The 25075-nt window shown below is 37.7% G+C and overlaps 1 protein-coding gene across 3 annotated transcripts in view; it reads left to right on the top strand.

The window, feature by feature from the left end:
- The window catches only part of STAU2 (staufen double-stranded RNA binding protein 2), a 166523-nt gene that overhangs the window by 7652 nt on the left and 133796 nt on the right, over window positions 1–25075 (top strand). For all 3 annotated transcript variants that reach the window (XM_082752258.1, XM_082752257.1, XM_082752259.1), the window contains exons 2-5: window positions 10604–10811; window positions 11857–11987; window positions 16166–16325; window positions 18655–18790. In XM_082752258.1, the coding sequence (XP_082608384.1) occupies window positions 10613–10811; window positions 11857–11987; window positions 16166–16325; window positions 18655–18790 (626 nt within the window). In that variant the 5' untranslated portion in view covers window positions 10604–10612. The remainder of the gene's footprint in view (window positions 1–10603; window positions 10812–11856; window positions 11988–16165; window positions 16326–18654; window positions 18791–25075) is intronic.

The raw sequence follows: 25075 nt of genomic DNA, 5'->3' as shown, positions 1-25075 counted from the left end.
ACCATTAATTTCCTCCAGTTGAAAACTTGCATCTTGTGCTTTTCGTCAGTCAGAGAACGTAGTGCAGTACTCAGTAATTATTTTGCCTTTATTCACCAGCTGATGAGAGCTGCATGCAAAGTAGGAAGATGTCTCTTTCTCTGGATTCACTGCAGAACTGATCTGACAAGATGTGCTACAATTATGAGCAGGGAGCTAGTCTTAGGAGCTGCGCATCCCAAAACATGTAGATGGGACATCTGCGAGAAGGGGGAGCTCCAGGAGTGGTTCATGAACAGGAGATGGCAATTCCATTCAAGCTGTGTCTGGGAGTTGCAACTTTTGGGAAACTGCATGAGACTTAAAGGTGGGAATTCACCATTTTAGCTGTGAAATGCTCTTTTTAGGCATTTCACTACACTCATGGAGAATTTAAAAAAAGTCACATAAATCAGAATTTTGATCTACTTATAACAATGAAGCATCTACTTATAACAATGAAGCATAACATCTGCCACTTTGAAATATCCTTCTCTGAAGGTCCTGGAGCTGTTATAGGGGAGTGATTACATTTTGAGGAGGGCTGGTTGCAATGGCTGTAACTTTTTCTGAAGAAAAAGTCACGTCTCTGCTGCTTCGCCAAGCTATGTTACTTGAAATGATCAGAGTAGTAGCTTGTCACAGGCAGCCAAGGAAAACCTCGATCATTTTCTGAATTCCATTAATAATATGCAATTTGTAGTTAGGGAATGAGCTTTTACTCGAGAAGTAATTTTTGCATGCTTCAGAACAAAATTAGTGTTGTGTCTTTTACTCAGAATAATCTTCAAATAAGAGTATTTTGTAATTCAAAGTCAATCAGAGCTTATTTGAGATGGTAGGAATAAAACTACTAGTTGCTAGTAGAAAGTGAAAAAATATAGCATTTAGAAATAAAAATCAGAGAAATTAAAAGAAGCTAGAAAATTTGAAGGAGTTCAGTTTAGACTCTGATATTACAAATAAGGAACCAGTTACTGCTTTGCGAACAATTCTGTAGTGGCAGCATGTCAAGTCTGAGTCATGTTTTTTTCATTTACTTAATCTCCTTCTGCACTTTTAAGCTGATGATTGATTGTTAAACTAGTGGCTTAGGCTGCCCTTCTTTTCAGCTATTTTCCTTCGTGAGAAAGCTTAGCTACTCCTTTTTGTTTAACCTAAGGCAAATGTGGTTTACCTGCCCATCAACTTCAGTAAGAGATGGTGTGACAACCTCTCTGTACAACCAATAACCATTTCAGTGTACCCTTTTTTTTTGAGTCCCAGTGGAATATATCAGTGATTCACTTGAATGACCTGCCTCAGAAAGTAAAAAAATGAACAAACAGAAACTTATAATTCTTTCCATGGAACTCAGCTTCTGTGTTTACAATTTCTAGACTAACTAAACTAATTTATCATATCCTTGAGGCTTTCTGCTGTGTTTTGTATGGATAAATTTTGAGGTAGCCCTGGAAATCCAGCTTAGTTTACGTAGTCTCTCATGATGACGGTACTACTCTCCCTTCCTTTTCCAAGGGCTGTGGAACCAAGTGAGGTTGTATTTTGAAAAACTATCACAGATTGTCTAGGGAGATTCACATTTTCAGTTTTCAAAGAAGTCCTAGGTAGTTTAAGTCACTTCTGTACCATGATTGTTATGAGTTACGATGGTTCTGCTTTTGTCTTTTGGATTAGTGGTTGCTCCTAGCTACGTTAGACATACTCGGAAGGATATGACCCTCTAGTGCTGTGGAGTACTTGTGATGTTCTGCCTCTGATCTGCAAAGCATCTATGAGCTATTTTTTTGGATATACCTCAAACCACGATGGCTTTGGGATGTGGAAGGCCTTCCACAAAGAAGGCTCTGGAGATCGTCTTGCTGTTTGGGTGGGGGAAAGTTTCACGTTTTCTTTTCCGTAATAATTCAGGATATCTTGGCTGGTTCAAATTGATGTCTGTGTCTGAATCAATATTCTGTCTGTCTGGTTCAATTTATTTTCTGGGCATAAAATTTGTGGCAGTATGAGAACTAGGTTAACTTGTATTGGCTGTTGGAAATTTCTTTTTTTTTTTTCCTCACATTTTCTCTGTTTTCTGGACAGCAATAATAAAACAGGATAAACAAACTTCCTCATGAGTTTATCTTTGTAAGATGGTGGGCATTTCTATGAAACAGCCTAATCTTTCCCCCTTGGGTTATAAACAAGTTGAAAAGCATTGAAATGTCTGGCTGGCTCCGTTTTTGATGCAACAGATTGACTTTCATTATCTTCTAGTTTTCTTTTGGCATTGAAATCTTTGAGTTGATAATCTCATTGATCTCCCTCGTCATTTCAAGCAGGAGTTCTGTAATTATGCTTCTCACACCGCCGTCATGCCAAGTCGCTTTCCCCAAGAGGTGTTTGCTCTGGTCACAGACCGTGTTCTCTGAGGAATTCCCAGATGTCTGGGTTTTTTGTTTTGTTTCAGCTTCAGTGATCTTTGATATCAGTGAGATTGTTTTGTGAGAATGGCAATCCTTTCTTCCATCGTGGTTCAAGATGAATATTAATAAAGTTTCTCTTCTTAGGAACTCTGCTACATATCCGCAGTAAGCAGTGAAGTTTCCATTTCACCCAGGTGGCTGCTCAGTGTACACAGGACCCAACCATAATTTTTCTGCTAGGCAAGAAAATCTCCTTTTGTATGCTCTGGGGTGATTCAGTTTTGCTGTGTACAGAGAGATACAGCACAGGCCAAGTTGCTTCTTTCTCAGTATTTTCATTTCAGCCTTCCTCTTGCCACAGGAGCAAGAGTTACATGCTGTCTTTCCTGTCAGCATCCTCTGCTTTCTGCGAAGGTCCTCCTGTTTTTACACTCTGTATATGTTTGCATGTGCAAATTATAATCAGCACCCTAACCCCTGCATTTTCTATCATTCCTTAGGAGAATGCCAGTCTTTGGCAAATACATTAGGTGTGGCGCTTCTGTCTGCAGCGCTTCTCATGGGAGTTTATTTGCTTCTGTAATTATGCCTGTTAGTTTTAATAAGGTCCGTGATCACTTGTTTGTCTAAGACAGGTTTGACTGAGTACGCTTCAGTTGCCTGTATTTCGACATCTAGTGCAGTGAGATGGTAGTTACCTTGTCTGGCCGTCAGCTGTCACTCAGCTGAGTGATTCAGCCTTAGGTAGATGCCTACTTGTTGATTGCCTTGCCTGTGTCGACTAGTGGCATAATGCATTCGTTTAAACACATACATTTGTGCCATTTCATTGCCTTTTCATGCCATGGTTTATTTGAACCTTCTGCCGTGCACAGTGCTAGATGCGGCACGGGTCTTTTGCGAAAGGACTTCTGCTTTTTTGGAGGTATCCAGGTGTGATATCCTGTGATATCTCAAATGGTGCTGGTAAACTGTGGATAGACCACTGAGTGGGCTACTGCGCCTACCGAGGTGCAGGTTGCTGTTCCCCTGTGAGATGCACTGTGCATGTGGATGGCCCTGCAGGTCACACATCTTTCATTTTAGTCACTTGTCTTTTGCTGTGGTGGCCCAAGCAATTTACTAGTTGCAAAGTGTTTGCTTATAATATTTGTTTCTTTTCTGATGTATACTGTGTATTTCAAATTGTACCCATCTTACCACAATTGCAGGGCAACCCTTTTCTGTTCCAGTCCCCTTGCTGACACGTAATAATTAAGTAACAATAACAATCCCCAGCTTTGACCACTTTGTTTATTGAGAAAGTCTTTGCTTTTTGATTCCATAATTAGTTACCTTACTTGTCTGTTTTGTTTTTCTTTGGAAATCTTCCTTTGTTCTCAAAATTGCACAGTGCCTCTGTAAGGAGGGCTGTTACAGAAGGATCGAGTCAGGGACAGATGGAAGATGTATTCCCAAGTAACTGTAATCTAGTCACCGATTTAGGGACTCTCATGCTTCATGTAGCATCTTGGATCAACATAGTCTTGGAGATTAGGGAACCCATATAGTTTCATGGTGAAAGAAGTCTGCAAGTTGAAACAGTTTCTAGCTCAGCTTTCCTAGTCTGAACTCCCTTTTTTGTTTCAATGTGTCCTGTGTAGTAATTAAAAAAGTATGTTAAGCTGACTGTTGTTTGAAGAAGTGGCTGAAAATTATTATGAGCGCAGATTTTTTCTACTTTTTTTTTTTTTTCCTTCTAAAAATACCTTCCCGCCTTTCAAGTTCTCAGCCAGGAATGAAACACTCCTCAGAAAACTTCTCACTGATCATAAATAGGAGTTTGCGAAGGATATTCCTCTGTGGATGATAATACCCCGACAAAAATAACTTCTGTATTTTCTGAAAGTGTGATAGGATTTCATGCTCTGGCCTGGCGAAAGCCCAAAGAAATCTGCAGCTGCTCGTTCTGCCTGCGTCTGCCTGGCCTTCCAGGATTTGTGTGTGCCACCTCCCGATATGTTCAGAAAGCCAGGGAAGGCACTTTGCAGAAAGAGTAGTTTCTACTCATTCCTCCCCACCATGCTTAGTGCTGAGCAAGTGGGTGAACTTTTCTGTAAGCCTTGTGGCTCTTTTGCATTTGAGTTTTAGTCTATAACCTGTGATGTCTTCCTCACTGTGTGCTTTTTTATCTTTGGTTGTAAATTATTTAATAAACATAATAATAATAAAAGTTAGTGATTTATTTTTTCTTATGCCTCAGGAGAGTAACATGCTTTTAAGCCCTAATTTCACTTGCTGTGGTATATTACTTACTTGTTAACTAGCTTGCAGCTGTGTCCAGATTTCCACTGAAATTACCACACCCTAATGTAGGCCATTGTTGGTTTTTTTTTGTTTTGTTTTGTTTTAAATGCCACAGGTGTCTGGAGGTTGAATCACTGGGGCTGAGGTAGCGGGTTTTATGTGGGACAGCGTGAAGGAGCTGAATTTGAGTGTATGGTTTGGCAGGGATGCTAAACTGATTAGCACGAGTTGAAAGGGCTAATTCCTCGCACCCACGCCAGGTCATGAGTTTATGGCCCTCCGTGTACGGGCACGGGCTCTCCGCTGATCTTCCCCTCACTCTTATGTGAGCAGGTTCAGTGAGGTGAATTATCAGGGAGCTATTAGCTTTCTGCTGGGGGGGGAGAGAGGACAAACAGGGTCGTCCTCTGCTGCGGCAGCGAGGCGTGGGATCGCTCTGCCTGTTCTCGAGCCACCCCTCATAAGGCAAAAACCAACAAATTGTTGGAGAGACAAATGGGGAGCACAAACAGAGTGGGGACCAGCACCGATACACGGGGATTCTGTGCACACTGATTTCATGCGCAGTTTGTCAATTTAGCCTATTTGAAATGTATACACAAGATAAATTTTGTTAGTAATTCTAGATAGCCATCTGCTCGCTGTTGCTTTAAGTTGTGCCCTTGCTAAACTGTTTGTGTGTGGCTATCTCATTATTTGATTTTATAGAACAGAAAAGATTGAATTAGCGGCTGCTCGGAAGGTAATGCGGAGCTGTATGCTTTCTGTCATCCCCAAGTAAGCTGCTGGATGCAGCAGTACCGCAAGAAAAAGAAGATGCATAAAGCTTAGGACTTGTGTAGTACTTTATTTATACATATATATATATATATATATATATATATATATATTACATACATAGATATACACTTTATACATATATATAATATGCATATACAGATAATATACTTCAGCTGTATAGATGATACACGGATATCAAAATATTTACTGTAAACGTAAGAAGCATTCAGAAGATAAACATTTAACCTTTGGCAGTATTGTATGCTTTTGTGTAACAGTGAATGAAGTCATATCATGAGAATGGAGAGTTTAATGGATTTATAGGCTAAAACCAAACCTTCCTTGGTCAGGAAACTTTCAGCTGTATTAGGGTTCGATGACTTGTGAACTTTTGGCAGAAGAGTTGCATTAACAAGCTGCTAGCCAAAGAAAGGCTTGGTCTGGAAAAAAAAAAAAAAAGGCATTGAGATGCTGCGTAGCTAGACACTGCCCACAGTCTGTTATAATGCTGGTCCTGTGCCTTTCAATATTTTCATTAATGTGGATGGTAGAATAAGCAGAACTTTTGTTAAATTTGTGGATTCTACAAAGCAGGGTTGGAGGAGACTGCAGGCATTTTAGAACTAGAAGTAGAAATCAGTGCAATCCTGAAAAATTGAAATCATAATTCTTTCCATTTTTTTTATTTTATTATTATTTTCAAAGGGAATTCAAGGAAGACAAGAACAAAGTCTCATTAGCTGCAAAACAGTCAGCGTCACAAACAAAATATGGCATACAGCATGCTGAGTAGCAATTCCGCAGAAAAGGACCTGGAATCCTTTATGTGTGATACTGTTGCGAAAAATAGGCACTAATTTGAATATGTAAGTGGAAGTATAGAAGAAAAAAAAAGTCAATTTTTTTAATGATTTTTTTTTAATCTGGCCCTCAATTCTTAGTCTTTGTAAAGCACTTCACAAGTAAGTGGAACATATATTTGGTTACACACCTGTAGGTGTAATAGATTGTGTACATTTAGTTGTATGGCATAGTAGTGTGAAAGCATGGTAGCACCATGCTCATGTGTATTTTCACATTCTGCACAGATGAACTTCAGTCTTCCATTTTCTATTCAGGTCATTAGTCTCTACAGCTGTGTTGCTTTTTTACCCAGCAGCTGCTATTTCAAGTCAAGATTTTGCTTTTTCAGTTTTTCCACAATTTGAAAGTACATTTAACATGAAAGCTCTTTGCTCATGTTTCTGCTTTCTCTGCTGTCTTATCTGCTTTTGTCTTTCTTTGCTTATTAGATTAGTTTGACATACTCTCAGACTCGTTTCACCTCAGCATTTCATTCATATTTTATGTCATAAGATTTAAGGAAATAAGCTGATGTGTTCCAGAAAAGCACAGGAAATAATAATCATTAGAAAAAAAAAGGAAAAAAAAAAAAAAGAAGTTATTCTTTTTGCCATGTGGAGCTTTTTAGCATGACACAGGTTTGTTTGCATTTGTTAAAAATATTCTGAACCTGTGAGTGTAACTAAGCTAACATATTTCCCAGCTTATGGGAAAAATGAATGGAATATTTGACAGTAATATTTTCACTTCAAAGTGTGAGGGGTTTTTGTTCTGCTTTTTAGCATGAGAGAAAAAATCACAGCTTACACATTGTTTAACTAGAAAGTTCATACCAAACTGTCTAATGAAACCTGTGTAATTGCCTATACAGAAAATGCCTTCAAAAGCTGAACACAAGAAAAATGCAGTTATAGTGTATTTAGCTCCCCTTAAGTGCCTGCTGGAGCATTTCTAGTGTATCTGGGCAGGTTGGACTGAGAGAGGAAAAACATTGCAGCATTTTAGAAGGCACCATAAGCTTTGGCAGCCTCGTGCCTTACAGACTTCAGCTCTGTAGACACGTATGCGATTAAGACTGCAAGTAATATCATTGCTGCGATGTGTTGGCGTCGTAGTTGGTGACTTTATAAAGCAACAAAGGCGGCAGTCAGCAGCTGCACAACAAAGATATCCAACAAAGATCCGAATGTCTGTAACCATTGCGCAGCATAAAGAAAAACTCCTTTGTAGGCTCTTTGATGTGGCAGTCCCATAGATGTGAGCTGGTTAGCCACTTGAAATGAGGTGTGGGGGCTATTCCAGACGTACTCATAATAGCCTAATAAATTATCCCTCTCGTATATGCTGTCTTTTTCAAAAATATCCAAGTAGCAGATTTAGAGTTATTTTAATGACGTTACCATGCTTTATCTCTGCCCAGTTTGGTAAAATCTCTCTCCCCGAGTCCTGCATTTTGTTTTGTGGTGGTGAACGGTTCTGTGCTTGGGGCTGCAAAATATTTGTGCTTCACTCTTCATAAAATACTGTGACACTGGTATAAATATGTGTAAAGAGAAGATGGAGCATGCAAGTTTTTGCCTGTTATTGTGACGACATCAAAGATTACTTGCTTGGTAATGTGAAAATGACATTACAACACCATGTCAACTGTGTTCTCTCTGTTGTCTCTAATTGGATTTTAGAACTGATTACAAATCAATAGTCTCCATATTTCATGTACTGTAGGGTTACTCCTTGCACTTATATTTGCTTCCTGAGCATCTCTGTTTATGCAGATTAATTTACAAAACATCTGTGGTTTCTTGTAGGAGTTCTCCAGCTTTAGATATCTAAGAAAGCTAGTAAAATAAACAGACCCCAACATCTAATATGTTATAATTTTATTCAGATTTCCTGCATTGCAGTACAAATAATCTTTTTTCTCCTAAACTTTATTTTATTTTTCCTGTTCCTTGATACTATTACCAAACTGCCTTTTATCCTTAATAGAAAAGGATCAATCCTATGATGTGTCCCTTTAAAACAGCAGTACAACATAACAGCAATAACAACCATAAATATACTTCATAAAGCACTTGATTTTTATTTGATTATGAGTATGCTCTGCTTTCTTGAAAGGAAGAATAAACATTCAATACTGGAAGTCAAAAGGATAACTGACAGCTGACGAGGCCTGAGAATAGGTGTTCAGTAGTGTCTCATACAGTACTGTATGAGTGATCTTTGTTATACTCACAGATACGAGCTAAAATGCTGTGAATACTGTTAAGGTGTTTCTTAAACATTAATTATTGTGATGATTTTTCATAGTTTCTATGTTGGTTTAATTTAAAAAGTATTTAATAACCATGGCCTGGTTGTGCCATTATTTACTTTGATTCTTACAATTAAGAAACTTTTTGAATTGTAATGGATTTAGAATCAGAGTTAAATACACAGTATACCATGAATTCTATATCTATACTCTTTCTCCATCTTTAAGTGAGGTCCCTCCAACAGCACTTTCTGTTAAATGACAGTAGAATTTTTGCAGTCTGAATTTCATACTTATTTTTGAACACACGAAGTGTTTAAATGTATCTCAGCTGGACTGTGTATGTATTTTTAAATTCTGTCACTGTTAGCATTTTACTTATGGTGTTTATGAAAAGGGCAAATGATTGCATCTCAGCTCTTTTTTTTTTTTTTTTTTTTTTTTTTTTACTTTTGCCTTTCTAGAGATTAAAATCATTCTATCTTCCCTGCGTAATAAAAATGTCCTTCCAATCTGAATGTTGTCTTCAAAGCATAGATAAGCAGCAATATAGTTTACTTTAGCACAGCTGCTTTTGTATAATGAAGTCTTACTGTATGGCGTATCTAACGATGCAGGATTTTAACCAACTATGTCCTTCTCGGTAGAGATACTTTGGTATTTTTGAACTGTTTTTTGGGGGTGGAAAATACTGATTTAACCACATAAAAGTGTATAGAGCCATGCTCATTTCCGTAAGACACTAATTAGATTTTTTTTTCAGGTGTGTTGGATAGGCTTTTATGCTTAGAAGAGAGAATTACTCCAGGAAAAGTGTCAAAGCGCGGGTCAGTGGGGGAGGAGGATGAATTTCAGGTCCTCCTTCACCAGAGGGACCAAAGCTTCAGCTAGGAAAGGTCCCTGGTCACCAGACTGCTTGCTGGCTGCTATGGGATTTGTCTCTCCACTACACTGAGTGCATACAACGCCCCAAAACCACGCCTGGTGTTTGTTACTGAGTAGTAGGAGGTGACAGCGTTAGGTTGTCCTGTTTGCTTTTGATGCCAACAGGAGAAACCTATGGCTTTCTCCTGGATAATGACTACCTGTGAACTTGCTTTAGTGAATTGCCTGGGATGCTGGCTGTCCTCTGAACTGTTACCATGTGTTTTTTGCAAGAGGTTTTGTTGGTAGCCAAAACATAACCAAAGAGCATCCTCTCAGTGAATAAATAGTGTGAAGGAGCTGTGCTCTGACCCTGTTTTGCTTATGAGTACAGACTAATCCAGAGAACATCTATTGGCAGTACAGAGACCCAGCTGGGTAGGTGGAGGGAGATAATTGGTATCAGGCATATTCCAGGTAAATGCTTTATATACTGCTTTGTAGGCAAATATGGGAAATCTGTGGTATTTGTGTTTGTAATTTATATAAGGATTGAAGTGTTACACCTGTAGCCTGGATGAGTAATTTCCATCTGTAACCTGGATAAGTAAGCTTTATTGCTTTTTTTTTTTTTTAACTTTTTTTTTTTTTTTTTTTTTTCTTATTTAATCTATTTTCTAGTTCGGTAACAGGCAGGAAAAAAAAAACAAACAAACAGTTTTTCTCTAGTGGCCCTATTTGATGTTTTATGTGCACTTTACTCGAAAAACTATTGCTACTGCAATTAGTTGCATAGAGATCAGCTCTTGGAGAAACTGGCGAGTGCTAATCTCATCATCAGGAGATCTGTATGGAATTTTATTCTAGAATAATCATTCTTCCTGCTGTTTTTTAGGCAGGATCATCCCACTGTTGAGCAACAAAACCTAGAGCCGGGGCACACGGGTTCTGCTTTAGTCATGTTCTTTGGTTGCGAGCAACAGCTGTTTCTCTGTGCATCAGTTTGGAAGTAATCTTTGCAGGGCCATGACTTTGGTGAATAGTTTTGTGACCCAGATCCAGCAGCAAAAAGAAGTGTTGTTAATATCAATACTGTCACTCGGCATTCAAAACGTGAAGCACCCTGCTCATAGCACTTTGTTTATTACAGCAATAGACAATGGCACAAGTTAAGATGCAGACTACAGCAAACCTGTCCGGACCTACCATGTCCCCTATGGTGCTACCCCTCCCAGTAACAACTACAAACACGCTGGGTCTGCCACCTGCCATGAATGGATCCATTTCGGAACCGGCTGCCAGTTGTAGCAGTCCTACTGCTGGCCCCGTGGATCCTGCTCCCGCTAGCAACTCACCAGGTATGTTGGTCCAGCTCTGTTTGCTTTGTTGTTCAAGTGAATCTTTTCATCAGTGTTAATAGAAAAAAAAAAAAAAGTCTTAAAGAGTGTAAAAGTAAAGAAAGAAAATTCTGTAGAAAAATATTTTAGTTAACTTGACTATTTACTACATTAAGTTTCTTTAACAGAGCTGAGATTTACAGTAAAGTGTTGGTTAATGGTATAAAAACTCAGAAAAGAACATGTCTATTTTGTCAAATTCTGGGTGTATCTTTTACAGAGAAGTTTTAGTCGTGCAGGAAGGTCTCCAAGTGTACTTCTCTTCCCTAGAACAGAATGTCTTTAGACTGCTTGGCAGTATTTGGTGTTTCCTTTGTAGCCTAATAAATGCTGTAGTTCCTATGCTGCACAGGGTATTAAATACAGAAATGTTATCCTAAAAAGTTAAGCAAGCAGTGTAGGGGATAAATACAAGAAATAGGAGGAGGCTAAAAAATGCTAGGGCAGTATACATGAAGTAAATAGTCTAAGAAAAGCAGAACAGAATCCTTAAAGGGAGTAGGGAGATGTTCTTTGGGAGTGCTCAGAGAGTGACTTAGTATGAGAATTGAGAACTGGGAAGGAGGGAGAAGCAAGTGAGGATCACAGTGTTTCATCTGCTGTATTTATCTTGCAACATTTATGCTATCCAGCGTTGCTTCAAGGTGTTGAGAAATCATTCTGAAAGAGTAGTCAACTCATATAACAAGCATACTCCTGACAACATTTCAGTGATGTAGAAAATGTGGTATATATATATATGTCCATCTCCACTGTCATCTTTTACAGAGACATTTTGAAAAAATATATTTTTAATTGCATGTATTCAAAATCAACATTATATAATGCATATTCTGTTACAATTAATATGTAAATGGTACTTAAACATTGTATTTAGCTTATATGCAAAAATTATTTTTTAGCCAAAGTTTTCTTTCTTTAAGCATACTATTGCTCTTGCAAAGTATTGCAAAGTTGTGAAGAATACATTTATACACAAAAAACTTTACAGACTCTTTATTTACAGCTCCTCTCCAAGATAACATGGCAAACCCCAAAGAGAAAACTCCAATGTGTCTGGTAAATGAGTTAGCCCGTTTCAATAGAATTCAACCCCAGTATAAGCTTCTGAATGAACGAGGGCCTGCTCATGCCAAGGTAAGGTCACACTTCCAGGTTATGAGCCAAGCATTAAATGCTGAACAAATAATGTCATGATCTTGACAAGTTCACTTGTCAAACACAACCGTGTTTCTAGTGTAAAGGGCTTCTAACATTTTTTTTTATTTGTCTTTATTTTTCTTGCTTTCAGAAAGTATGTTTGTGATTCTGTTGGAGCCCTTTACATCACTTTGTACCTTACTTCGACTTACAGCTTTGAGTTTATATTTGTTGGTTTCTATAAAGACCTTCTGAGGGTCTTTCCAGAGTATCACCACCCTTTGTTAATCTCTGTGGGGTTTTTGCTTTTTAAGCTGTGTGAATCCTTCTCTCCAGTTGGCTTGCCTGTGATAATTACCTCTGATTTTTTTTCATGGTGGTGCAGGTTACTATAAAGACAGTCCATGATATTTTTCAATTGATATATTCTGAGTCCATTGATGCTGTATCTATGGATATTACATTGTAGGGCACAAACTCTTTTTATTGTTCTTTCCTTTAAATTTTGTGCAACCTTAAGGTTTGCAGTGATATTAAGCCTCCTAATATGATCATAGCATTAAAGTTTATAGTGAGCTGGCGGTTAATTCTTGTCAGTTATCATGTCAATTTGGATATCCAGATTCATTTAATAGGTAGGAAATTAGGATGCTTTCAGATGATAAGGAACACGGAGGGATATTCTCATGATCAGTAAAAAGTTTCAGCTATCTGTGGGCTCTTCTCTCAGCCCTTGTTTCTGTTGCCCATTATGTTGTCAGCTAGCACAGAGCTGATGCAGGCTCCTGACGGTGTAATTTGGCTGATTTTGTGCATATTTCATGCTGGTGGAAATGATGTCAGCAGGTGCGGGGCTGTCGGAAATCAGCAAGCTCTTAGGATTGCCCATCAGTAATGGGAGCTGAAGTACTCGTCCTCTCCCTGGAAGCGTTCAGGACCAGGTGATTCACTGGTTGGTTTTAGGTTGTGACATGTTAAATCTGATGTGCTCTCTGTTGCTTTTCACCCAGTTGCTGCATATTTATTTTGTTACTTTTTTCCATGACTGCGATTCAAGTGCTTCAGTCATGCCAAAAGGTGTGGTGGGCGCTGTTTGTATTTCTCAACAGTAAAGGGATGTGAGTTGTGTTACGTTTCTACTACAGTGTAGCAGGATAAGATGTAGTTCAGATACTGTTACTGTTCTGATACAGTTACTGTTTTTAAAGGAACTGGAATTACTGAAATTACTTGAGTCTGTGTTAGCTGTGCTTTTGAAAGCCAGATTTAACAAGGGTTTCTTATTTTTTCAGTTTTTCAATTTACCTCATTACTTTTAATTATGTTCATAGTGATCAAAAAATATGACATGCTGTGCGGAATGGTTGTTGCTCAGAAGAATGTGAAGTCTAATTTGGGCCTGTGCAGCGAGTGAGAACAACACAGGAGGGGAGAGGATGAAGAACAAGGGTGATATTAATAAGATTATGCAGACTAGTATACCTCTGGTCTATGGAAAGCAGAGACAAAAACCTACGACTGTGTTGGCAGTTTTGGATAATGTATTGCTAGCAACATGATGATTTATCTGATACAACATGTGAAACAGAGCTGAGTCTGCTCTAGAAAATATGACCTAAAGGATGTTTTGCTGCTGCTGTTCACCATTTAAGGAGTTTCTCAGTTTGCTTTGTTCTTACACAAACTGTGTTCCTGTCCACTGGTGGTTTTCATTATTTTCAGAGGCATGCTTTACAGGACATCTGCTTGTGTCATGGCCAAAAATGCTAGTAAATTTACATGTCCTTTTTTCTAGTTATCTTTGGAAAGTAAGTTTTGACAAGGATGAAATGTGAAGCTAGAAACAGCGGAGCTGTGAAAGAAGTGGTACTTCTTGACAGTGTGGTTAGGATGCCTAGGAGCCTGCTCTCCAACTAGATTCTTCATCATAAGAAAAATCAGGTCTTTTGTTAGCATTAACTACGTTTTCAAGTGTATTTGTCAGGCTGATCCTTTCTTGTATGCTTCTATGTCAGTGGCATTTCAGGAGACAAACTTAAAAGAAAGACTGGCAAAAGAAATTAGAGAGTGGCACAGAGAAAAGAGCAGGTTGCTGAGGGACATAGCACTTCAAAAGGCTGGGAAGCAGGAGAGAGGGTTTGGTGTGCAGATGAAGTGAGGAGGAAAAAAAATTCCAGACCTCAGGAACTTGGTGGAATGAAAATAAGGGCAAGGCATGATAGCCTTAGCATTTCTGCTCTGTTGCCATCAGGTAATTAGGTTAGACTTAAGGAATAAAAACTTTCACAAAAACAGGTGAGAAATGCCTGTCCATTTGTAGCAGAACTGTCAGCTGGGGTCTGAGAAATTAAACATTCGTTGGCTACTCTACACTTTTTTATAGCCAATTGTATTCCTTTAATTAAATTGCAACCTACTTTTTTTTTTTTTTTTTTTTTTTTTTCAGGAGGTTTTTCTCAGATAGGATAAGTGAGAAGGCTAGAGCTCCAGCTCCAGAAATTTACTGAACAAGCCCTTTTTTAACTTAAATTGTTCTAATTTATTGCTCTGAGCACTAAGAAGAGAGTTACAAGTACATAAGTAGCCGTTACCAAACATATTTTTATTAAAATTCAAGATTATTCTCCTCCTGTAAAAATAATACACTGATATTTTCTTTCAGTTCTGTTAGTAATAAGGATGTATGTTCATAGGTAATGTATATAAGATATGGATATTTAGCTCTCATACCCAGCTTAACTTTCAAGTCTGAGGGGTAGCATTTGACAGAATGCAATACTTAGAGACTAGGTTTTTGCTTCCCCCTTGTTTACAAGGAAATTGTCATGACTGCTGTGAAAAAATGAAATGGTGCTAGGAGCTGTGATCCACAGTCTTGCACTGTGTTTCTGAAATTTACAGTGGGCAAAAATTCAGGCCTGTAACTAAGATAAAAGCATGTGTTTATAGAATTCAAATGTACTATGTGCATGTGATGGGAGGCACATACATATTTGTATTCAAATGCTTGTGTGCAGGTACTTACTGAATAAAAATACATGTGAAGGCAGATTTAAGGGCTGTACATCCTGCCTATCTCTAGATATCTGGTTCTGAATCTAGCAAATTTAAATCACTTTAAAAAGTATAGAGTAAATGGCTATCCAAATAAAACATTTGCTTTGTATACTACTGATACTAATATGTGCAATATCTTTGTGTTGCCTCAAGTAAGTTAGCCTGTTTTCTCAGGTGGGTATATCTTCATTTACCACATATATTTGGCAATAAAATCCTGCTTTATTTTATTCGGTATTCATATGGAAAAGAGATAATTTCTTATTTTTTATCCTCTTTTTGTTAGATGCACAAATTTAAACAAAACATGTACATATCATACAGAAGATATACTGTATGTAGTATCTTAAATATGCTTTGAGATTTATCTTCACAGCCTGCATAGCACAGATACTGCTTGAAATACTCCATTATCACAGATTTTGCAATGTATATGGTTTTATCAGCAGTTACGGAACTCTGAATTTTTTACAGTTCCTGTCTTCACTATAGAATCCACACTGAAGAACTGCAGTGTCATTCAAAAAGATAACTTTTTTTTTTCTTTCTTACTATATATTGTTGAATATATTTGACTTGTGACTCTGTCCTAGCGATACAATTTCTTGTTTCGGAAATCAGGTTACATGGGAAATCTTTTACTTGTGTAGAAGTATTTGGGCCAAATTCTCTTCAAATTTCCTGAAGAGTGTGCAGTCATTTATATCCATTCAGAAATATTACAAAATTGTATTTTTAATAGCGATCTTTACCTGTTATTGACAAGCAAAAGTGACTGAATATGTTTAAACATGTAAAGAAATGTCACCTGAACTGACCTGTGTATAGTCATCCAAGAACAAAGGGCTGGTTTGCATGGTTATTATTACTTGGTTTAAATAGTATTCTCTCTTTCATAGCTGATGCTAGCATTATGCTATTTTACTTTTCATCTATAAGGCCAAATGTTGCCCTCTGCTAAGGACCCACTGATCTCTTTAAGAATTAGATGTGTTATCTGGGAATTGAATTATAATGAAAAGAGGGTACATTTTCTCTTCAAGCCCATAGATTTTCATACAGAGTGATCTGATCTGCTGTGATAGTCTTGCCAGTTTTACCTGTTGTTTGTCTTGAAGATGTTCACAGTGCAACTGACTCTTGGAGAACAGACGTGGGAAGCTGAAGGAAGCAGTATTAAAAAGGCCCAACATGCTGCTGCTAGCAAAGCATTGAATGAAACTACCCTTCCCAAGCCAACTCCTAGACCACCCAAAAATAATGTTAACAATAATCCAGGTATGACAATTTCCTCTGTGTAATAAAACATGTTGAAGTGTTGAAATATTATACCACTAATAAATAAGTTTAACAAGATATAGGTTTAATTGGCAGATGGGAATCAATGTGATTGTTTTACAGGTAAGGTAGTTAATAAAGAAACTCTAGTGAGTTTGTGTAGGAGAATTTTTAATGCACATACTTAAAACGATTGAACTTTAAGTGAATATTATTTACATAATATTCAGCAGTATACAAAGTGACTGTATGTGATCAACCATAGACAGAGAAGACAAAAACAGATTGAACTGACCATTATTACCATAGTAAAGTTCTGTGTTTTTTTGGGGGAAGTTATTTTAGCTAATTTTCCAATGGAAGAGCCAAATTTTATCCAGTCCAATCCTGTGAAATTATATCTGTGGTGTAAATACATGTATAAGGTCAGGTTTTGGCATGGCAGCTTTGAGAGGTAATTTCCTGCATGACAGATTTTCTTTCTTAACAGTCTGTGCTTTCAGAAAGCCCTCAAACAGCTTTAGAAATTGTTTGAGCAATTAAAAGAACATATGTTGCTGTCTTGCATCCTTCATTTCAAGTTGTTACCTGTGAGTTGCCTTCTATGCATACAAGGCCTTTTGAGGTACACATCTCAGCTACATCCTCGGTGATTTGTTCTGTCTTGTTCGGCAAATTAATTGGAAAAAGAATTATTCCTAGCTTCATTTCATGCTAATATAAAAGAAAGTAACTGGTGAGGAAAAATGGATTCTTCCATTATTTTTTTCTTTTTTACACTTTATATTTTCCCTTTTCCTCTTTTCTCTTTTTATTTCCCTTTGGTTCCACTCCCCTTTAAAAAACATAAAACATTTCATGCACTTTTTAAAAATGGATTCATTTTTCAGGAAGAAAGCAGGACTAACTTCCTTGAGAGCTTATGAGTATTATCCAGCACATTAGGCATTAAGGATTGTTTGCAAGTGAAGTGGCAGTATCCTCTTGCACTTTTGGAGATCAATGCATTGCTTCTCTGGGACACTGGTTTTACCCTGTGTCCTTTGCAGACACTGTGGCTTTTGCTGTTTAGGAAGCAGGAGGCTCAGATCTCTGTACAAAAGGATCCTGGATTTGTTTCTTGACATTGCAATGTCACTCAGCTTCTAGCCTTTTTGGGCTTTTAGCATATTTGTAAAGGGAAAAGGTGATAACAAAAGAAACAGGCTTTAAAAGAATTCATTAAAACTTGTATCACACAATACTGTAATTTTGCTTTAAGAAAGGTATACTGTATATGCACAAGTATCTTCTAATAAAAATGACATTTTTGCATTTTTAATACATAGTTGAATTCACAGTTATTCCTTGCTCTGTAAAATACCAAAATTGTAGTGGACAAAAGTTGTTGAATCAATACTGCGTACAAACTTCCATCATTAGGCATATAGAGCTGTAAGGTCAGACTGGCACTTCCATTGTAACTGTTTTAAGACTAGATTCATTTGAAACTGCCAAGAAAATATTTTAAGTAAATACTAGCTCCTTTTTATTCAAATGTGCATTTAGCCCCTTTAAGGTTTCTGTACAACAGAGAAGTGGAGAATATTGTACCTGGACGTTTTATTTTTGAGAAAAAAATATTTTAATGAAGTTGCAGCGTAGCTTCATGTTTGGAATTTTTGGAGGCGATGCAAGTGGGCAAGTGGTGCCTGCTTGCTATTTTTGTATTCTGTTACCAGTAGGTGGCTGTAGTAACACTAATGTCCAGTAGTTATATTTCCAGTTTGTTAGAACATTCCCGTTAGTTAGATCACTTTCAGTCATAGTTCTGGGGTTTCAAGTCTTGCAAAGAAAAAGTTTTTTCTAACTTCTAATGTAACATTATTAAATGACTGCAGTAATGTAAATTACTACTTTTTTGTTTCAATGCCTCTTTGTTTGATTTTTGATTTTATTTAATGGTGTTCAGTGGAAAGAAACATTACTCTTTATAGTTTCAGAAAGCATCATAATGCATAAGCACTTTGAAAAGGTGAATACCCAGCTTGATTATAGCATTGACTTTCTCATTCATCTGTGAAGATTAATCTACTGAAACTGCATAGAGAATACACTGAGATAAAGGTTTAAATGTTCTTTTTCATTGCTTTTGATTAAGCAGGCATCTATATTCCCATGATTTAAAGAAGGTGAAATATAATTGTTATCTGCTTCTTTTTTTAATTTAAGAGCATAAAAATACCTTCTGAGTGTATTACAGCTCTCTTGCTGCTCTTTTCAATCCTGCGCGTGTGTTTTGCAGTATTTGTAGTGTAAGTGCCTTACGTGTACTCTTTGTTTTTTCCAGGCAGTATAACTCCAACAGTAGAACTGAATGGTCTGGCTATGAAAAGAGGAGAGCCTGCCATCTACAGGCCGTTAGATCCAAAGCCAATCCCCAATTATAGAGCAAATTATAATTTTCGGGGCATGTACAATCAGAGGTTTGTACTTTTTCTATTATTTCATGCTTCCTTATTCTGTGCTAAATCTTTATAAACTTAATAGATTTTTTCAGAGTAAAATAAAACCAAGATTTTACTAAGGGAAGTCTGTGCAGCCTCATTTTAAAACATACACAACCTCCTTTTTAAAGAAGACAGGTGCCTTAAGCATGTCAAAAGGAATAAAGGCATGTAAAACAACTGTTTCTACTTTTCAGTGTGTAAAACTGGAGTTATGGTCTCCATACATAGCAGTAAAGAAACAGAACATTATCCTCAGAGAGAGGTTTTCCTTTCTTTGCTGATATTTTGTGTCATTTGATTAGAATCTGTAGCACTGAACATGAAGCGCTCTTTTCTTAGAATTAGTTTATAAAATTAGAAGGGCTGTGTTCTGAAAATGGGCTTGAAACCACTGTCAAGTTTCCATATTTTTACCATTCTGTGATGTTAGCTATCTCAGTTCCTTAATATTCAGTGCTGACGCATGAAAAATCCTTTAATTCACAGTTTATAAACCTACATTAAGAGCCCTCCATTAATACTGTAATTACTTTAGTAACTTGGAGTAATCTTTGAAAAGACAATATTCTGTCTAAATTTGTTTTTAAACAGTCAAATTCTTAAAGAATTAAAAAAAATTGAAAATTCAATTGGGAGGAGTAGTTTTCTAAATGATAATTGAAATATCTTCTTGAAAAATGTTCTAAATTTTTGAAACATCTTTGAAAAAAAAGATTTTTGAAAAATCTTTGGGATTTGTATGATTTTAGTACAGATGGAAAACCTGTTCTAATTCATCCTGAATAAAATGTAATTTGTATCTAATGCAAAAATATAGGAGTAACTTAAGGCAATATATGTATTTTTTGGAATCCCAAGGGCTAGTTCTCTGAAATAGATTTTAGTTCCTGCGTGCCTCCCCTCCTCTGCTTCCCTCCCCGAGGAACTATATTTGATCAGCTCTTTTGTATTTTAACCAAAAATAAAAAATAAAACAAAAACAAACAAAAAAAATGATGAGGAATTTCCAACGGAATATTTTTGCAGTGAAAGATTTTGCCTTTCTTGTAGAGGGTGTGCTCAATGGAGTCCCTAATAATTTTTATATACCTCATAACTGTAAAAAGGAATGAGTCTGTGATTGCTGGATAAGTGTTTTTGCTCAAAATTACTCTTTTGTTAGAAGTTGAATTTATAGCAATATTTAAAAATTAGGGAGTTTGAAGTGAAAATGCAAAATGAAAAGACAGCATTTCATAATGCTAAGGAAAATTCAGTTGGCTTCTTATTTTTCTTTTTCCCTAGATTTTTAAATTGTGGTAACTTTTGTATTCTAGCATTTCATTCTGACTTCTTAATAGGAACAATACCTGAATTGTAAATGATAAACAAATGATAAACTTTCATTACTCTACAGATTGTCTGATTATTTTATTACTTGTTGTATTTCTTGTTGCTACTGACTAGAGCTGTGACTCATATATGTCAGGTTTAAATAGCTGGCTGTGGTGCCTAAAATGAGTTTTGTTGATATTTAGGAATCTTGCATTTATTTTAATTGCTTTTATAATGATATTAGTTTGACTAACAGATAAAAAGGCTAGACTGGAAAAAATGCAGGTTAGCAAAAAACAAAACATGGTCTTATAGAATCTGATCTTAGTTACTGAAACAAACTCATGGAAACAGAACCTCCAAACACTTAGCAGTTGCTAACTCTTAAGATTTTTTTATTTATTTTTTTAATGAAAAAGAATAGCACGTCTCCTGCAGTCATAGTTTGCTTCTTTCTTGAACTTTGTTCCTATATTAGGGTGCAATGTTACATGGACACTACTATTCTAGGTGCATTAGGTAGCTAGCAAGGGTATTTGTTTTCTGATCACAAAACAGGTAGGGTGGGACAAGAAGCCTACATCTCTGCTTGTCTGCCCCATTGTACTTAGTTGAATACAGCAGCCTCTGCAGAACGGTTAATAATACAGAGGATCCTAAATTAATGAATAACTAAAACTAATTGATAAATAACTGTCTGTTTGCATGTGCACGCACACCCTGTACATCTGCCTACCTGTGCACACAGTCATACCAGATGAAAGACAAGTGGTGCCATCCTGTAATGTCTAGGGACTTGTCCTATGTTGGAAATAATTGTTCATCACCTTGTTTTGCATCGGGAGGTGCTGGTTATGATCCCAGTAAGAAAGGCACTTACAAGGTATCATTTCTTAGAGCAAATGCTGTAAGAAGAGAGTAGCACAGATAATCCTATGTTCCTTTAGATGCTGGGAGCCCCCAGTAGTGTGGCAAGAAACAGGTCTCCATCCCACGTGCAACATGTCATACAGACCTTATCCTCCCCTTTTTGGTCAGTCAAACTTTTATAGGATTTTCTTAGAAGGAGACAACTCTGTTATTTCTACAGTCAAAACAGAAACGTTGTTCTCCTGAGAACTTCCTGCTGCACTGGTAGATAAAGGCAAGGCCGCAGAGATGTTGAGGGAGAGCTGCTTGCAGCGAGGTAGCTGGGCTGACCCTGCAGCCTGGCATGGCTCTGAAAGCTGCTTGGGTTCACTGCGTCATGCATCACAGACACCTCAATGCACAGGGTTCTTTCACTTTTTCTTAGTAAGGTCCACAGCTTAAGTTGATGGTGAAGGTGACTTTTATGGGGGGAAAAAAAAAAAAAGGGAGGGGGAAACAAGTGAGAGGAAGAAAAAGGAAATAGAGAAACTTTTCCCACTGGCCAGCTTGAAAGGGAAGTGACGGCGCATCCTCTGCTTTTCCTGTAGTTATTCTGTGGTTTTCACATGGACCTGCTCATACTCCCTGTTGTTTGTTCCAGTTTATGACAGTGTTCATGCTGCATCAGGGCAGGTGTTGAATGTCAACTGCTTATTGAGGTTTGTACATGCATGTTGCTGGGCTCAGCAATGTATACCAAAAGTTACTGCCAAGGGGAGAGGACAGAGGAGAGAAGGACTATGGTATGGTACAGATTCAACTGTCAAATTGAGTATCAACGTTATCAGCATTTCCAGGTGCAAGGCCTTGAGAATAGAAGCACGGAGAGAATAGCAAGGGAAAAATCCAGCTAGACAAACTGGAAAATGCTGTCCAGGCAGTGCAGGTAGAAAGTTACAGAGCTGCAAGTGGCAGGCAGGCTCCACGACTACACATACAAACCTCTCAGCATGGCACAAGGTAAGGCCTTTAAGGCTGTGTGTAACACCAGGGCAGCCCTGGGTAAGTCTCTCCCTGTGCTAAATAAGGAATCTGCTCCCCTCTTAGCAGTACCTAAACAGTTAAAATACAGTCCTGCTTGGAGTGGATGTACTAACATGGCTTTTCACTCAAGCTAGTGAATGTGGTACTCACTAGGTTAACATCACCGGGCTGTTGTTATTACATTGCATCTCCACCCACGCTGATGAAATCTGTATGGTCTGTGCTGAATCATGTGGATTTATCAGCTTAGGTCTTTGGTAGGCTGGATATCTGTATACTGCAGTTCGTTTCACAGTATAGATAAGACCTTTAAAGTTTTTTCATCTCTGATGAGACAGCTTGGGAGTCTTCTCCAGATTATCTTTATTCCAGTAGAGTCCATACAAGTTCGGTACTAGGAAGCTTGATGGCCTCTGACAGCTTTCTTTTTGAAAACTCGCCTTATCAACCTTGAATCCAGCCATGTTAGACAACTTTGTAGTTAATAAAGGGTTCAACTACTGAATTATAGTTAAAATAAATAAAATTAAAAAAAAGACTTTTCGGCACTCATAATTAACCAGGTATATGCTTTCTTTTAAAGCCTCACAAGTTGGAGTTATGAGCAATTCTCCAATAAAGGCGTATGAGGAACTTTTAGTTCAGGTGGTGTACATTGCAGAAAAGCTAACGTGGTGAACATTGCGCTTGTATGGCTTCTTTTACCTGAAAACTTCATAAACTGACTCTAGGGAAGTAAGTGCTAGTGATTTCAGGGACTGTTTGCTAACTGATTTAGTTTGCATCTTGTGTGCGTTTGTCAGCCCACCATTTGGCACTGACAAGCTACTCAGAAGAGGCCAAAGAGTAGGGCAGGTTTGAAAAATATTGGCAGAACTGAGGATGAAATGTGTGAACTACTCATAGCAATAGCCAGTGCTACAACTAGTACTCTGTTGCATCCTTGAGCATGCAGTTGGTTTAAGCCATTAAACAGTAAAATAAGTGATTAAACAATAAAATGAGATAGCAGTTCTGCCTCCATGGCCATCCAGCTTGCCTTGTCGTGCCACTGAGTGCTTGTTTGTCTTGTAAGCTATTTTGTCTTCAATTAGAGCTGAAAAGAATCATCCCTGAAGTTTAATTGTCCAGCAGTATTTTCAAATGTAGAATGTCTGTAAATGACAGAAAAGAAATTATATCTTACAGACTTTGCCAAACCAAGTGTTTTCAACCAAGAAATAAAACCACTAGAAACTGAACACCAGCTTTTGATGTTTCAGTATGGAAAGTAGTGTCAAAGAGATCACAAAATGCAACCCTTGTTTTCTGGGAGAGTTCAGAAATTATTTGCTTACCATATAAAATTCCCTGGAAATGTGTCTCACCACAATCTAGAGAGCTTGAAAAACCTTTATTAAAAAAAAAAAAAAGAAAAAAAAAAGAAAAAAAAAAAAAAGAAGCTTTCAAAATTAGTAACACTTGTGAAACATAGGAACAAAGAAAAAGAAAAACAATGACAAGCTAAATGATGGGAATAAAATAATTAAAGCAGTTTCTTGCTTGGTTTTGGGAAAATTGTATGGTGTGTTCTATAAGTACATGTCACGCAAAGTGGTAATGTCCCTGGGATAAACTGCAGCTTCTGTGTGCTTTGACAGTTTCTGCTGCACTAAGCCTTCATGTTCATTTTGTTTAGGGTTGTTTCTTCCTGCCTATCCATTGAATACTGCAGACTAAGGAGAAGATGATTGCCTTTCTTCAAGGGGAAAGGGTGCACAGACCATTCCTCCGTGTTTCTTTCTTCACAGCTCTGTCATTCTGAGCACAGTTCTTGTTAGTGAACATTTCTTTACAACATCAGACAGACAGGAAGCATATTCTTGCCTCTTCTGGAGCCAGCCAAGCTGCCAGGCCACAAAGCACAGGGCATCTCCCTGAGTGTGCAAGTATTTCCTGCCTGTTGTGTCGGTAGTTACCCTGCTGAGTACTTACCTTAGGCTGCATGGGTCTGTTTGCTTAGGCTTAGTTGCTTCTGAAATTATGTATAACAGTACTGTGGACCAGTGCCCTAAATAATGAATCAGCACTTCAAAAACGGGGTATAGTAAAAGGAGGTTTGAGGGATTAGCCTTTGGATAACTCCATCTGTAGCTGCTAGCTGCACAGGGGGCTAACATGTTCTCCAAATTCAATCTAATGATTAAAAAGAAATAGACGGTGTGAGTGTTGGATGAATTACTAAAATGGTCAGATCACATGAATAAAAGATTGTATGGAGAATGAATGGAGTAAAAAATGAAAAGTTTGTTTCTTCTACAAATGCTGAGTTAAAGATTAAATACACGCATCAAAGGGAACAGATTGGAAGCTAGCGTTACTCAATTTTGAGTGTTTAGCAGTGCAATATAAATCCTCACTCAGCTTCATTTATTTCACAAAAGTTACATGATCTTGAGGAAAGAAAGGAGAATCTAGCCAGAAGAACAGATGTGGAGAACATAAGCCAAATTTCCAAGTGAGTAGGTTGCACTGCAGGCAGGATGCAATACCAAATCTGTTGAGACAGTCTTCAGAAGTACACCTGCAGTCATACAACCCACTTACCTCATTTGCAAAAAGAGGATGAAGTTTGAAATTGTCCAGGCCTTTAGGTATCATACTGTGCTACCAGAACCTCTTCTGGAAGGAGACTTCTGCCTGTACAGAGAGTCTCATCTATCCGAGGCTCCAATCGAGCATTGATTACATCAGCTAGTAGCCTGGAAAGGGTAGAATTCAGATTATTCTGTGGAAGAATGTCTTTTCATGAATTCAGGCATATAATTAGCTAATTATCTTTTGCTAAAAATCAATTATTGAGGCTTTCTGCGTTGAAGGTAGATTTTATGCACAGCTGTGTACGAAGCAGATGTCATCTCAAATGTATATACTGTGTCAGGTGGGAAGACACTCAGTAGGGTCTCTGAGATACCCACGTGGGACTGGCAGATTTGGCAGGACACCTAGAGGAGACCTTTCCAGAGTGGCAGCTGGAGGCCAGGCAAGGTGCTATAGAGCATTTCAAACGTCCCT

Source organism: Aythya marila, assembly GCF_965140915.1.
Source record: "Aythya marila genome assembly, chromosome: 2".
Taxonomy (NCBI): domain Eukaryota; kingdom Metazoa; phylum Chordata; class Aves; order Anseriformes; family Anatidae; genus Aythya; species Aythya marila.
This window is presented reverse-complemented; position numbering and strand designations above follow the sequence as displayed.